The sequence below is a fragment of the Tyto alba genome, unplaced genomic scaffold (assembly GCF_018691265.1).
Source record: "Tyto alba isolate M040663 unplaced genomic scaffold, T.alba_DEE_v4.0 Super-Scaffold_45, whole genome shotgun sequence".
Lineage (NCBI taxonomy): Eukaryota > Metazoa > Chordata > Aves > Strigiformes > Tytonidae > Tyto > Tyto alba.
In genome coordinates, this window is record NW_024881321.1 from 17,141,998 (window position 1) to 17,158,999 (window position 17,002).

At 39.6% G+C, this 17,002-nt stretch overlaps 1 protein-coding gene across 7 annotated transcripts in view; it reads right to left on the minus strand.

Moving 5' to 3' along the window:
• The window catches only part of KLF12 (Kruppel like factor 12), a 247,158-nt gene that overhangs the window by 88,174 nt on the left and 141,982 nt on the right, over positions 1-17,002 (minus strand). For all 7 annotated transcript variants that reach the window (XM_042805795.1, XM_042805794.1, XM_042805799.1 and 4 more), the window contains exon 4: positions 7,848-8,391. In XM_042805795.1, coding sequence (XP_042661729.1) covers positions 7,848-8,391 — 544 coding nt within the window. The remainder of the gene's footprint in view (positions 1-7,847; positions 8,392-17,002) is intronic.

Sequence of the window (17,002 nt, forward strand, 5' to 3'; positions counted from 1 at the left end):
TTAAATTCCACTGTTTGAAATACCTCTGATGAAAAAATGCATCTGGGTGGATCAAACACCAAGTAGAGGAACCGACCCATCTCCATCCTTTTTGGTTACTCTTGGAAAATAGGTTTTATGACTCCGCAAGCCCCTCCTCAACCTGCAGCTTGATGTCCAGAGCAACTGAACATCCCCCTTCAGTTTTTTTAGAGAACAGGAGCCCAATGTGGATTCTCCCAGTAAGAGAACATCAAAAGAGAATGTTGCAGACCCTGCTGTGTGTTTTTAACAGTGGAAGCAACACTTCCAGACACAGATGTACAGGAACTACTTGAAACTATGCCCTCAGAGATTAAGTGTTACGCTCAGGTTTACTTAACGTGTTTTAGGAAACCAAATCCTGGCTTTATGAACCTCACAAATGCAGGGGAATTATGGTATTCATGATTTTCTCCTCCTAAGCTGGTCCATACTATATGAAGCACATATAGAGCATTTTTCTTCCTATTTAAAGTTCATTATAAGCGCTTTATGCATTGGAAAAATGCTCTGAGCGCACCTATCAGATTTTCAATAAAAACAGCTTGGTGTCTGGGCAGCAGAATTGGTCGATTTATTTCATAAAACTTTATGTACAAAGCAGCAGTATCCACAAATGTAATGGACAGAATATAGAGTCTACAGGGGTAATTTTTATTACAATTTATAGCAAGATTACCCATACTCCACAGTTTTCAGATTTTATTGAGATTTTATGGGACTATATGGCTAGAGAAGTTAACTGCGCCCAGCATAGCTACAGTTCACAGTGAATGGGAATTGGCACGGAATGCACAGTGTAACTAATCTACCAGAGAATATTAATTGCTATGATCCAATCAAAGGCAATATTTAAAATCATTTCACCAGTCAAATAATTTGCCATAAAGCTGTAAAAGAATAGCTGTGTGGAGAAATACAGAGGTGAAAGTGACTGCATAGATGTAATATATGCACATATTTAAGCATCTCTGTCATTGGGTTGTATACATAAACATACAACACCATTTTTTACGCAAAGGACTTTTCTCTTTCTAAGCTATTTGAATGCCACAAGACCTCATCTACACAAAAAACAAACTACTGAGACTACTGAGATTTATATCTCACTGAGCATCCAATATACAAATACTCTATCACCAAAAGCAAACAGTGAAAACAATAAGGACAGAATATATTTAATACATTATTAAATAAAATATTGCAAAGCCACTACAAAATGGTAGCAGATTGCAACTTATACACTGCAACAGTCTAGAGATATTTTAGACACCAGAAAGTTTCCAGCAGATTGGTCCAAGGCACGATAAAACCCAAGGCAGGGATAAAATAAATAAGAAGTTTTATGCATGTGCTTCCGCTGGATTCAAATTTGTGGGATAAAGGCAACTAGATCAAAGCTCAGCCCTGGTGAGACTACAGAGCTGAAGGACCAGAGGCATTCTTGGCATGGAAGACAAGGAATTAACAGCTTCCAAAAGGTGCAGGGACTCAGGATATGTCGAAATGGACTTCCTCCTCATCCTCCTTATGCTGGGCTTTGCAAATAAAGTTGGAACACAAACCTACCTCATTAGCTTCCCCACAGCTACTCCTAGTTGAGAACATACATGATGTTAAATCCACTGTTGATAAATCTTAGAAGACCATGTGCTTCTATAGTGGAAAAACCTAACCATGTCACCAGTGAGTCACCAGACATATGACTCCTCTGGAAATTTAAGTAGAATACCGTTTATAGGACTCCCCATATTTAACCCAAGCTACTTTGTCTACAGACAACCTTCTTCTCAATTTCAAATACCACAGCATATCTTGTAACCTGTGTTTTAACTCTCCATTCTGGCAAGAATCACCATTTTCTCTAGCTCTTAAATATATGCACCATCTCCAGTAACACAGGTCCCACCCTGAACACAAGCCTTTCCTCTGCTTGCTTCTCTTCCTGGCTAGCCATTGCCAACCTGCTTCTCCTTTCCAAGAACCACTAATATTTCTTCCAGGCGAACCAAGCAAACAGGGGGAGAGAGATTCAACGATCTCGAGGGCCGGAGGGTGGAGGTGGACAGGTTGGAATATGTACAGCTGCAAAAGATTTTTGTGCATAACAAGAAAAAAATTACAGCTAAAGTAGAAACTCTTCGCCTCAATGCAACTCAAATCCAGAATAACCATCTACTAAAATGCATAAAGGATAATCATTTCACATGAAATAAAAAAGGCAACACTACTGGTTTTAATTAAGAGTCTCTTCCATAGCATGATTTATACAAACAGACCATATAATCTGACATTTAAACATATGGAATGGTTCTCTAAATTTCTAGCTTTGTACTACAAATTTGGTTTACTTTTGTGGAATAAATTTTACAGTAAGCAGAAATAACAGGCTGTACTTATTTAAAAAAAAACAAAAACAACAAAAAAAAAAGGGCAGTAATTAATGTAATCAAGTGGTATCACAGAATAACCTGTAGCAAAAAGTACTGCATTTACTATTTATTAATGTATCCACAGTGAGAAATATGGCAAGTGTAATATGTGAAAAGACACAATCTGTGTATTTCTGTTTGGTCTATACACAGACATAGTGACATAAAAATAGTCTATGTCAATGTCATCACAGATGTTTACATACACAGGAAGCAGATGATGTTCAGTTGTCAAATTTAAATTTATAATGTTCTGATCACTGGATTTTGCAAGTGGTTGTGTCTTCTGAAAACTTTAAAACCCATAAGAGTAAAAACCCCAAAACTTGGAACCCCAAACCCAAGAAATATTGAAGTTACACAAGTCATTGGTGCACCACCATCAGGAGGGAGCTTCTAAAAGGCCCTTTGATGAACAGAGTAACTTTTCTGAACTACAGAAAACAATTTTTAAGGATATTATCTCTGGCGAAACCTGCTGCTAGAGGGACAAGATTTGCCAGTAGTATTCATGAATATCTTCTGAAAGAAAAGCAGTGGAAAGACTCAGGCTAATGAGGCCAGTCTGTAGGGGAATGTCTTGCTGCCATGGCAGGCCCTTTCACTCCTGTCTGTCCGAGCCTCTCCTTGTTCCCCTTCACCCTGCCCAGATGTCTTTTCTACCCTCCTTTTGCTTCTTCCCCCTTCCCGTGTCTCCAACTCTTTCCCACTTTTCCTCCTGAATACGTGCACACATCCGTAGCCATCTCACCACCTCTCTTTTTCTCCCTCACTCCTTTCACCCTGCCCCTCTCCTCACTGCCCAGTCCATTCAAACCTTGTCCTTGTCTTTTCCCAGATATGACTTTTTTTCACTTTATCCTTTAGGAGACTCTTTTTTTTTTTTTTTTTTTTTTTTTTTTTTTTTTTTTTTTTTTTTTTTTTTCCCAGATCTCCAAACTTGGCTTGTTTTCTGCAAGTGCTTACAAAGACAAAAAAGCCTCAATTGTCCAAACCAAGCTTGAGGTTCATGGCACAAAACAACACTGGTTCTAGAGTTTTTCACCAAAAAAAGCTGGAATAAATCTTTCAACATGGAAAACGCTACATTTTTTTCTCTACATTCAGTCTCAGAAAGCGGAATAGTTTTTTCTTGAAACTTTCCTCTAAAAGAAAGAAAAAAAGAAATAGCCTGAGGCAGATGTACAGCATGGAAAATGTTAGCTTAAATGGTTAACATATAGACAGAATTTGAGCAGCTGAAGGTGGGGTTTTAAGGGAAACCATCAGGCAACCTTATCTATAGGTGCTGCTACCTGCTGTGCCTCTAATTACACCTTTTAGCAATACTCACCATTGCTGAGAAGGGAGCAAAAAAGGTGAGGAAAGAGTTTTTCATGGGACTGTAATGCTCTGGTATAGTTTACTGTATAATGTCCAGTGGTCACCACCTACTCTACGCAGAAAAAAATCTCCGCATGTTTTTTAAGGCTTGGGATGACGACACAACCGTGGTGACTGCTGAAGATGTGAACTGTGCCTCTGCCACGTTGTCGGGGGGGATAGAGGTGCAGCCTGGACCCGCGGTGCCCACAGGGACTTGTGCCTGGCTCCCATCCCCTCCGTGTCTCGACAGCCCTAACACATCACTACGCTTTGCGCAAGGATTAGGTCATAGGGGGCAATTTACACAACCGGGCTGGCGGTACGGGGGCAGCACACAGAGACACCCCCACTTTGGGGGGTCTCCCCGGGGTGCCTCATCCACAGTGGGTGCATCAGGGGACGTCAGGAGGGGAAGGTCGACGGTCGGCAGAGGAGTCTGCATGTAACTCTGAGTGTGTGCACACATATCTAAGTGTTGTGGGATTACAGAACAGTGTTAGAAATTTGGAGGAATTTAGTAAGATTTTGTAAATGTCTAGTGTTGTATTACTGATACTGAACATATCATCCACTGATTACCTTCTAATTATGTGTTGTTAAATGAATTCCTAAAAATCCTTTGATCCTGATTTTGATTTACATTATGTGAACTGAGAGGGTTTTTTCATGCAAAAAGCATCAATCTGACAGAAGGGTGCTTTTGTAGCATGATATTCCCAGCTCCCATTGCCCCCCTTGGAGTGTAGCACGTGGCATGGGACCTACCTGATGGGATGCTGCTGCCAGCTCATATATACAAGAGCTAATTCTCTGCAAACCCATCTGGTTTTCTATGCTGCAGAAAGGGTTTGATTTAATGGGAAATGTTGCAAGTAAAAAAGGAGAGAGGAGGCAGGACAGAGAGCAGAAACAAGCAGCATAGGCAGAAAAAGAGATCGAAGACTCTCCTGAAGGATGTTGAGACAGAGAATGCCAGGATGAACGACGCTATGGAGAAGGATGCGCAGTGGAGGAGGAGAAGATGACAGTACAGGTTAGAAACGTTAACAGATAAGGAGGGAGAAAAGAAGCAGAGCTGCTGAAACTGGCACTCAAAGAACAGTTAGCAAGATGAGAAGGGCTAGGCAAAAAATCGAAAAAGAGGAGGACACAGAAGAGAAGGTAGTGATTTCTTGTGCTGGAGGGAAGAGAGCAGTCAAACACAACAGGAAGAAAGAAGTATTTGCTTGAACTGCTTAGAAAAGCAGCCACCAGGAGGACAGTTGTGTCCAAGGGAAAGGAAGGTGGACTGGGAAGCATCAGGGGAAGCAGAAAGCCACCTGAACAAAATGCCTGGAGGCAGGATTAGAGGGATGGTAGTGGCCTGAGAAGGTTTTGCAATAAAATCAAAAATGCAGTGGTCCTAGTCAAACCTAGAAGAGGAAAATTCAACATGAAGAAAATAAAGCTAGGAATAACAAAGAAAAAACCCTTTCTCTATATCTTGTTTCTTGCATTTTTCCCCCAAGTACCTGTATCTAGAAAAACAGGAGGTGTCTGAACTTAAGTCTGATGTAATTTTCATTAATTTTAGCATTGAAAGTATTTCTGTTCAGGAAATTGCCTAAGTCTCATTTGAGTGAAAAGGACTTGGATACAGGCTAATGATGTAAAATATAACTTTAAGTGCTTTCCAACCACACCCCTGGACCATCAGTATGGTCTCTGATTTAGCACCAAAGCAACAACACAGATTATGCATCAAATGCTGTCAGTACTATCTATGGATCGACTATGTTTCAGTGTGTGTATATTTTTGTTTCTGAAAATGATCAGCTTTCATGCAAAAGTTGAAAGCTGTGACTAGATGATTCCAAACCTGCGTTTCTCCTTCAGCTGGTAGAGAATTAGCGACCAATTCAATTCAACAGCAATGTCCTGTTAGCATATGTGTACATTTATCTCCTGTTTTCAGCATGAGAGCTGACCACTGAAGGGAAGTCAGTCTGCACACATATGAAATTTATTTAATCATTTAATTTGTGCAGTGGCATTGCATTTTATTATTTAAATTGTCTTACATTAAAGACAGAAAAATGCACTCCAGCAAAAGTTGACAAAAGATGACTACCTAAAGTGGATCGTTGCCCATTATTCTTCTATTGTATTAATTTAAAATAACCTGAACATTTACATAAAAATAATTAGCAATAGCAAAATGAGTACAACTGCTGAGAAAAAAAAAAAAAAAGATCGCTTAATCCCTTCTTTTTCTTTAGCTGTACATTAATAGGTGCTGCAGGGCTGGTTAATGATCTCTGCCAATAATAGCACAAAGGCGATATTGTCAGGGCAGCTCAGGAGGCCTGGAGCTCATAGGTTGAAATCCCTAGGGCACATTAAATTGTGGAATTTTGTTGACAAAACTGGGGCAGTGAAGTTCCACTTTTACAAGTTCAGGAGGTGCTTCCTAGAGAGGAGACTACTACCAGAGCCAACTAGCAACTCTGAAAAGAAAACAAATGGGAAAAATTATGGATGAGCTCAAGGTCAGGTGCAGCTCAAAGCTCCAAAATCAAATTACAGACTAAAACTTTCCCTTTTCCTTCTATTCTTCCCAAACATGGTGAAAAGTTCTGCTTTCATTCAACATTTCTTGACATAACAGCACAAAGTCCTAAAATTACATCACTGTATGAAGTGCAATAAAACTTTTTAAACTGTCATTTTGAGGCTTAAAACAAAATCCAAATCAGTTATGAGCTCACTTTCTATGTCCAAGTGTGTTGAGAGGACACAGTCCACTCTCGGGTACTGATGGAATGGGAAGAGAACCAAAGGTTATGGACAACAGGATGCTACTAAACATCAGAATGACCCATCACCGTAGTCCTGTACAACAATACACAGTCGCCACTATATCAAAAACAGACATGAGAGTTGAAGAAAAAAGGCCTTTTAGTTGTAGAGACTTGTTCATTATGCAATTAGGTACATAAGAGATGTTATAAGATGTATTACTAAATGTCCTCTAGTCTCATAAACCCTAAAGTAAGGTTATCTGTCAGTACCCTCCCTTTCCGTGTCAAGCAACACCTCATTCCAGGGGAGAATTAGCCATATTTTATTCACTCACATGCGATGAACCTTGAAATGAGTCTCATTCCTTTCCTCATGTTCCCATCTTTGTCACTAAGGCCTTCTTTATAAAGCTATGCTTTCCAAAGTATCTGGGCACATCTGTTTTCTCTTTTCTTCCTCCACCCATCATGTTGCCATCTCTTAACAAGTTTTTGCTCCCTCAGTAACTGCTATGTTCTCATTCTTTTTTGCTCTCCAGCTCCCCTTTCCGTGTTCTTTGGACACCTCTCCAAGAGTATATCTGTCCTTCTGGCATGTGCTTTCTTCCTCCCTTCACACCTCCACAAGCCTCTTGGGTCCTGTGCCTGCAAAACTCATTTCCCAACATATACACTCCCTATGGCTTCCTTCCCTTCTGTTGTTTAATCTGGAAGAAGAAATCTAATTCAAAGAATTGCACTTCCACTCCTTGAGTTTAATAAAACCTACCTCTCTGCATCTGCTACTGCTCTTTGGTCCAGGAGGCTTTCCCTCACACATTCCTACAGCCCAACGACTGCTCTCTCTTTACATGGAAACAATCTCTCTGACATTCCTTCCCTTGCCAAAACTGTATCACCTGGTGATTGATTTACACATTCATCTATAATGTTTTATATATTGTCACTATCCACTGTTCTACTTCTTCAGCTTCTGGGGAGGATTTATTCCTCTCAGGACAAAACTTGCCATGAGTTGCCTCAGCATCTAACACCACTGCTGACCTCAATCTTTATAAAAATATTTATTTATTTTAAAGAGCATCTGGGATAATACTTATAAAGGCTCCTCCCGATAGGGTAGGTTATATGTGTTTTCATCAAACGACACAATAAGTTTGGAAACTAAAAGCTTTACAACTTTGTTACATTTTCCTCACACAAGAGTGGTTTTAGAGATGCCGCATGAACAAAACTGTTTCCACCTTACCTTTGACGTGGCTTCTCCCATCCTCCAACAGTGGTACAACTATAGTGTTGTTCATATTCCCAGGTGATCTCACAGCTGTATAGACAACAGGTACCGACTGTACCACCACGGGGATACGGTGCACGTGACTCATTTTGTTAGACTGCAAGTTCATGGGGCTTGAAGGTGGTACTGGATGGATAATGTGCAAAAACTGCTGGCCTCCAACACCAGAGGCAGAGGCCACAAGAGGACCTGGAGTTAATACTGATGGTACAGATGCTGCTGAGGATACCGATGTTATTACTGTGGGTGATGAAGCTGGCCGACTAGAAGAAGAAGAAGTAGAAGTAGAAGAAGGGGAGGAGGCTGATGCTGTCATGGAAACTGGTGAAGATGAAGCTGCTGTAGGGGACGACCTGGCTTTGTTTATTGACAAGTCCACTGGTTCAGTCTGTGTTTGGAAATGGTCTGTAGATAATGAATCCTCCACGGGGTCTGCCTTCATGTTGTTTAGTAACAAGGGTACAGCTTCCATATCTGGGTAGTTGTGGACGTTTGGAGACTGTTGAGGAAGGACAAAGGGACATAGTTAGATATGTGGCTAAAGATGACTTGCACAACCAATTATTAATGCGTATCACACAACTTGGTCATGAAAGCCACAGGATTTGTTTCCTTTTCTTGTGTCAGCTTATAATTTTAAAAGACAAACCATGTTAGAAAGCACAGACATGTTCAGCTTGGACCAAGTATTAAAAAAAAGTTCTACTCCCGTTTCTTAGAAGGTGGCAGGATTAACTGTACAAAATCACCATTTCTTTGCACTAAGCAAAGTCATCAGTGACAACAAATTTAGTATTTTCACGGTAGCCATTATTTATATTGACAGGACATTTCTTCCCAACATCTAACTTTAAGCTGCAGCATTGCTCTCTTGTGTCATCTCCAACGGACATGAAGAAAAACTGGACACCATTTTTCAAACAACTTTCTGCATGCTTGAAGACTAATTTCCCCCCTACTTGCCTACCTTCTTCTAGACTAGGCAGACCTTGCAGCTTCCTTCTGTCATAAGTCAGCTCTAAAAGAACAAGCCTTAGCACTTGTTTGCTCTTTGCAGCGATCTCTGCAGTTTTGTCCATATGATTTTTCAGAAAACAGTGACTTGTGCTAAACACAGTCCTTTAGTTCAATGTTTGACTTTTTGCATTCTGCTTGTTACTGATAATGAACTTACAGGTCAACACAGAGTCCCATATTTGTATGGCTGCCCTGTTACAGGCAGCAGCAGCTACAGTGATTTGTTATTATGAATTATCATATTATATAGCCTTCCTTATTGTTTATTATTGTTGTTATTATTATTGTTATTATTGTTATTATTGTTGTTATTATTATTATTATTATTATTATTATTATTATTATTATTATTATTATTATTATTATTATTATTATTATTATTATTATTATATACTAATTAAGAACAATTTTCCTGACTTTATAAAATAATTTTATCCTTTAGACCAACTCTTTCAAAGCTGGTTGGTCTAAATTTATTCTACACTGGTGCCATCTGCTATTTTTATAGTTTTATTTCTTATTTCCATCATCAAAGAGGTTAATAGAATTTTTGAATAACACTAGGCCAAAGACAGATCCCTGGAGCAGCTCATTTGATGTATCTTTCCTTTTTGACAGTACATCATTAATAACTACTCTTTAAAAATGTTTTTTCAAGTAATTTTCAATAGGCAGAGCAGAGAAGGAAATGCCCATCGATAACCTGGTAGTAAGACAAAGCACAGCTCTCAGCTCCTCAGCTGAGAGTCTCCACGGCACTGCACTGCAGCAGAGCTTCTCTACAGGCACACACACTGTTATGTGCCATAGTACAGAAAGCCAACCTCAGTAAAAAACATTTGCCAAGCTACTTCAAATCTCACCTGACCCAAAGCAATTACTCCATATACAGATCTAATAAGCAATCTTTTTATGGTACCTAAGCAGCTCTAAATGAATTCTCTAGATTATAATATTTACTAAGTATCTGAAAATATTAAGTCAGAAATACTTAAGCCACAAATATTTTAGTTCGTCTACTCTAAATAAGCCAACAATCAAGCAAGCTATGATTTCACTTTGGGATTTTTATAATCAACTATGTTAAATATTTTCATGGAGAACCCTCCTGGTTTTGAGTCAGAGCCAAATTTCATCACAGAATGGAGTTCTATTGCAAAAGGAAAATAAAAGTACTAATATTAAAAAATTGTAATAATAACAGCCTATGTGGATGTTATCCCTGGCGTGCTGAAAGATGAGATGTTCTAGCAGATCCCATCTACTCAGCTGATTTAGAGTGGTTCTTGGATCTGACATTTTCCCCCATTTGAAAACAAGAACATCTATGGAACAGTTGGTCTCCTCCTCTATTCATACACAAATCACCTTAAAACAAAGGGACCCCAGTTCACCCAGCCCCTGGACCCTGCTGTTCTGCTATAATACAAATAACAAAAGCAAAAAATCCATTTATAAAGACAACAGGAAGTTCTGCTGCTAAAAAAGAATTCAGAGTGAAGAACAGGTTACTTTTCGAAGTGCATAACCAGCTATGAGTGACAAGGTTATAAAAACCTCTTCCTCAAAAAGGCAAAACTGTCTGTTATTCTCCAGTGATGATTCCTGGTAACTTCCTCTGAAACACCTTATCATGCCTATTGTCAGTAATGAGATTCTGTATTAGGCATACCATATGTGCTATGATAAAGACAAAGCCATAAACATACATGGCACAAGTAGTTAATTTGTCAAATCTTGAGAAGTCTTATATATGCAGTAGGCAGACAGACCGGTTCTGCTGAACTAAACAGACTGGAGGTAGAGTGAAGGCAAGATGGACAGGGACACCCTCCACAGGCTATAGCTAAATCTTCATATGGCCAAAGGCAACATCTTCTAACTTAAATGTTTGAGAAGGGGGGATAAATGGGATCAACTTATGCACAAGGAGGTTGAGGGATCCCCTTGTGCACAAGGCTGGGCAAGGGTCATCTAGAAGCAGTATGAATCGCCAGCACCATTCACCGGGCAGGTAAATGTGCCATGAAAGAAATCCTACATGTTGGTGTACTTCCAGGCTTGCCCTGGGTGCCAGAGGCAGATTTCAGGTTGACGCCTGCCTCACCAGCACAACTTGTTACTCTGTGAGCTGAAGGATGGATTACCCTGCTGTTGCTGTCCTCCACTGCTCTTCAGAGCACCCTGAGGTGCTACAAGGGCACTGGGGACTTGATGTACCCAGCGTATGCGCATCAGACTGCTCCCAAGAGCTTTCTGATTTCCAGGATACTTCTGAGACTGGACACAAGGGATCCACATGGAGCTCAGAAGCAGTTCATCACCAAACCAAGCGCAGTGTGACCCAAAGAACCACCTGCCTTTGCAGCAAGCATCATCATGTCCCTCACAGGAAGAGTAAGGAAGAATCCCAAACCCTTACATAGCTGATACCACACAAAGTACCTGTTCCATGGATAGAGTCATTTGTCTTTGAGACAAAGCACAGGTCATGCCTTACAGATTGTTCTAGATTGTGTTAAGAACAGGTCTTTGTTTTACTACAGTAAGCACACATAGTCTTTTGGGAATAAAAAAAAAAAAAAAAAAAAAAAAAAAAGGGAAAAAAGGAAAAAGGTATCATGTTAATTGCAGTCTAGCATACACATCACCTTCTCTTTTAATAGCTCTTCTGCATTTACTTCTGTACTATACATTCCTTATATCGCATCTTTTTGGTAGGTACCACCTTCTTGTCAGGAGATGCTGGAGGGGCCATTCAGTCTCTATGTACAGTGGTAGTACAGATGATACTATTATTTCAGTCTTCAGTAGTGAAACTGAACTCAAAACCTTTACAATCCCTTCATGAATTTCTCCAAACAGGATGAAAACTGGTTTGCCCTTCAATGACCTCCTTTTCCTGCCAAAACTCTAAGACCTTTCTTCGGTAAATTCAGGCTGTGACTGATGTCAGTCAACATTACAAAAGACAGCAGGATCCTTACCAAAACACGTTTGTACATCCCGTACTTAGGATAAAAACTGTAAACAAGTGCTATATTTTGTTCTGGTAGTGGTGAACAGAGATCTACCTCAACAACTTATGCTTCCTTACGATGACCTACGAACAGTAGAGCTGTTTCTCCATGATCACAGATTTTATCTAAGCTGCCAAAGCTCTATTTAAACTGTATTTAAATAAAAACTTTGAACATTAAGTTATGATTATTTTCTGAAAATGGATGTTACAAGCAAACCTTTCTCAACAGCAACTACTCCAGAATTAGGAACCATGGGGCAAAGAGTAGCAATGAAGCCAAAAGGGATGGCTGAATTCTCAGCATACAATTTCTTAGCATCTCCCCAGAACGTTATTAACTGAGAATTAACTGCTCATTTCCCCAGACGATGAGTGTTGCTGTTAGTTTTATTTAATGGAACTACATCTTTTCTAACTGAGAAGATCATAATACTATGGCTGGGATATTCAGCCATTCTGTCAGCTCATAAAGTCAATTGGATTAAAAACAAATGGTGGTCTGTCTTTTACTTCTGTCTCTCTATTCCTGCCTTCCCATCCTCATCTAGTGAACTGAGCTTCTTGTGGTGCTGTGGGCTCAGCTGATTGTTAGTTTGGGTGTCTGAAACAGGTTTTCCCCATCCGGCTCCCTAAAGCGTCTGTGTTGGTCTTGCAAACTTCATTTTGGTTTTAGAGGTCTAAACTCTGTTGTTGAGAGCTTGGCAGCTTCCAGAGAGTTTGGTGGGTTAGAAAGGGTTCAGCCTAAGGTCCCTGTAACCCAGTGGGCTGCCTTGGCTGAAGCCCAGACCATGGAAATACAACATGAAGGGGTTCAGCTCCACGCCACTTCCCCCCCACCTCACTCCTGCCCGCTGGTACAAAGGAGAGGGACAGCTTCAGCCCTGCCTCCAGCTGGGACTCAGAGGTAAATCTCAGCAATGCCTCTCTCTGCCTTTCACCATCCACTCTCAAATCTAGGCTGAAGCAGAACTGGAAGGCAGGTTAGGATGGCTCGCTGCTAGAAAAGGCTTTTTAATAAAGCTGCAGCCTCTATTAGTCAGTGCTCTAGGCTCATGCTTTTTGTGCCTGCTCTTTAAAGTGGTACACCAGTATTCTCTGCAGTGCTCCATTTCATTAGCTTGTCATTAATAAACACTGCCAGGAACATAACACGTGATTTCCCTATTCACAAAGCTTTTTTTTTGGCTGTGTAAAAAAGCATTCCTCACTGCCCTTTTTCCCGACCATTATGGAAAAACAACCAGTCAGCCACACAATCAGCCACAAGACCCTGAGCAAAGCATGATGAAGTTATGTCTGATAATGTCTTATCTACTGGATGGCCATCCTTTCCTGGGTAGTCCCACTTCATCATCTTTCCAGCCCCTTGAACTTCACCTCCTCTTAGCTTTACTTGGGAGGAAGTTTTGCAACAGTCCCTTTCCACTCTCTTATTCTACTCATGGCAATCTTCTCCGTGCACCAGCGTTGTCTCCCATCCATGACCAAGCCATGAAGAGCTCAGTTTCCACACAGCTGAGGTTAAAACCAGTGAAAAAACAAAGATCATTTTGTTTTCAGCAACTCATCCTGATGCCTTGCAGTTCATCAACTTCACAGGATACTAAGCTTCAGTGAGACTTCATGCTTTTGTGGAGTTTTATTGCTCCTGAACAACGGAGTTTACAAACCTCCAACAATCAGTTGTCAGTTTTTAAAGTGTTCTTCCTTTCTGGCAGCAATCTCCAAGGTCAAACAATTTGTAAGAAAGCATACCAAAAAAGCTGTCCTTGATGACGGAAACTGAACAGACTAAATTTAGCATTTATAAAATAAGCCGGCTTTGAGGACAGGAAGTTAAAAAATAAATTGCTAAGCATTTAACTCTTCAGTCAAATCACATAAAATTCCTTCTTGGTTGTCATCGTGCTGCCCCACCTCATTCTGTTATGGCAGGAGAAATTTCAGGCAGAAGGATTTTGTTTTGTCAGAATTAAAGGAGAGTGAGATGAGAAAATCCTTCTGAAAAGCTACCCACAGATTTAACCATGTCGTTGCCACTGCCATACCAAAACGATGAGGGCCAGCGGTGCAGACATACAGTCTTCTGGGCAGGCAGTGCAGAAGTGCACCCAGCTAGAGCAGCTTTCAGTTCTGATCATCATGCTTTGAGGGTGAAATCTAAAAAAAACCAGGAATATTCTGCATGCTACAGACTTTCTAACACTTTTAAAAGAAACACATGCTAGGTTTGAAATGACAAAAAGCACCTGCCCCAGCAAAAGTAATTTTGCTTCTGCATAGCACACAGATATGCTTACAACTCTAATTCCATGAGACATGCAGGTATATTGGGTTTAGGATATGGTATGTTCATCTTCGGTGTAAACTTTTTTTTTCAATTAAAATGGAATATTTTCCTAATCTTTCCTGTAGATAAGGGTAAAAAGCTCATTCCCCTGAAATTGCAGTTCTGTAGGTGCTTGCCATGAAGCACAGCTGCCTGTATCAGGTTTAGTCCTGTTAACCACCAACTAGGCATTTGCAGAGTATGAAAGGTTGGCACACGGCTAGTTCGGGTAAATAGCAGCTGGGGCACTTCAAAAAGTCCTGTAAGTTATGGCTTAAGTACTTCAGAGCCTTTTTTGGTTTATTTTGCTAATCTAGGAGTGAACTCTCTTTAAAATTACAGGAAGAGATGTTTTTGAAAACATCTTCCCATCACAAGAAATTACAACACTCACATGCTTCTGCCTGAAAATCTCCACTTCAACCAAGGTAACAAAATAATCTAAGAAAAGAATGAAGCAATACAACCTGCAAAAACATTAACTAAACAACCTCTACTTGAAACAGTGCTATCCCCCCTGAAAGAAGACACATCCAAAACTCAACTATGCTCTCTTTGAAATGCAGCTATCATTAATCTGTACATGAAGGGTACACCAGCAGAGTGGTGACAGACAGCTGTATAAAATCAGAAGGGTGATCACGTAGACAGCTGAAAACTAAAACTGAGCAAAATGCTTAATAATTTGTTTCCAAATGCAAAAGCACCAAGTGAACAGGCATTTGTGCCTTTTTGCTTGAGGCTGCTGCTGCAGGCCTTCCCAGGCTGACACAGCCACGCAGCTCGGATGCATTGGACAAATGCAGGAGATCACGCTGAAGAGGAGAGTAAAATGCAAGACTGCTGGATCTTTCTGCTTTTTTTTTTTTTTTATTTTCTGGGAGTATAAATCAAAAAGTGGCTTACTATCAGTTTTAAAGAAATGGTTGCCCAGGGTCAAGGTTAAATTTGTGTTCCAAGAAAGAAAAGAGATTCCCAAGAGATGGCAATCCCAAGTAAGGCTTGAGTCAGAGTCTGTTACAACAACTCCCATTGAAGCTTTTCTAAAAAGCACCAGTTGGCACCAAGAAAGACAGAGGGTAGGGTCCAGGAATTATTAAAATAAAAAAAGGTTCAGTGAAAATGCATTTAAACAGACTGGAATTGATTCAACAGGAAAGACTGAGAGATATCCACTTTAAAGTACTCATGATTCACTTAATGTATCATTATCTCTGCATAACAATTGCATGTTTGATTTCAAAGTGGATGCTTCCAACCCTCAAGGCCTAAAAATAAAATTTCTATTCTCTTTGTGAATCTGAAGAGGCAAAAGAAACTCAGCACACACTATGAGGCACAGGTGGCCTTTGTTAGCAGCACTGCTAAATGTGTAGAACCTACATATGATGCCCCAAAATAAAAGAGAATTAACTAAGAGCTGGGTAGACCAAATTCAGAATAACCATTCATAAACAGTCAAGAAAAATTCAAGATCCAAGGCTGCAAAAATTATCTTTTAACTTTTCCTGAACAGTCACACTACGGTGGTATTCCACAACTGCTTCAACAGTAAAAAGTACCATGTGCTGCAATCTTCAGTAACAGTTCAAACTAGAACTGGGGAAATGTGTTTCAAAATGAAAGGAGATCCCTATGCAAACAGCATTAATTTTTAAACATGTTTAACAATGAACACAAACACATCTAGTGTGAAATGACTTATTTTTAAATAATACATTTGCAAAGACAGAGTAAGCATTAAGGTTACTTGGCATTTAACTCTTCCATCCCAAAACCGACAGGTTTACCACAGGGTTTCTCCAACGGGACAGAAAGAAAACAAGTGATTACAGTCTTCTACAGCCCAGTAAACTAATCAGCCTCGGTATTATCTGGTATATTAGATGTAAAAATGATGCAATTCTTGAGCATGAGGCCAAATTCTCAGTATCATAACTCTACATGGGCATGCAGTGATTTTTTTTTTTTTTAAAGCAACAAAACCTACCATCTCAATCCTTAAATCATTAACACATTCAGAAAATTAGCTGTTCAGCATAGCTGTATTATTTACATTTGAGCAGTGTTACTAGGATGCTCTATCAGAGGAAGAATCTGTTGAAAGAGACTAATTTATGGCCATTGCTTTGACACAATTCTTCAAGCGAAATGAGTCTAACAAAGGTGTGGAACAACAGTATTGTAAAATGTTACTTGCAATGCTACTTTCTTAAGCATATAAAGAATACTGGTAATATAGTTGTATTCCTTGTACTAATCCATTTTAGATTTGAGAATAAATTCTGAACAAATAGCAGATCCCTAAATAACTGTTAAAGGGGAGGTAAAATGCCATGAAAAAACATCTTACTGACCCCAATTCAGAATTATTTTGGGGATTTAAAAAAATGTTAGTTCATAAAATCTCAGACAACAAGAACTTCACACATCCACTTAGCAGCTCTCCTTGTAAGCTTTTCCCTCATGTTTTTGGGGTAATCCTTCCCCTTTTTGATTTCACTTCGTTCTTTATTTTTTTTCTAGTCCAATTCGTAATCAGAATCTTTCCATTTAATTTATTCAAAAACTTGAGTTAATCAACTTAAAACCTTGATGTTTACATTAGAAAATAGTAAGAAAAAATGTAGTACACATACATTGGGATTTTTTAATTAATTTGGTTCTGTCAGTCTAGACTAGTTACTTACCCTGATGTGGAATACATCAGTAACATTCACAAGTACCTGTCAAGCAGGTTTG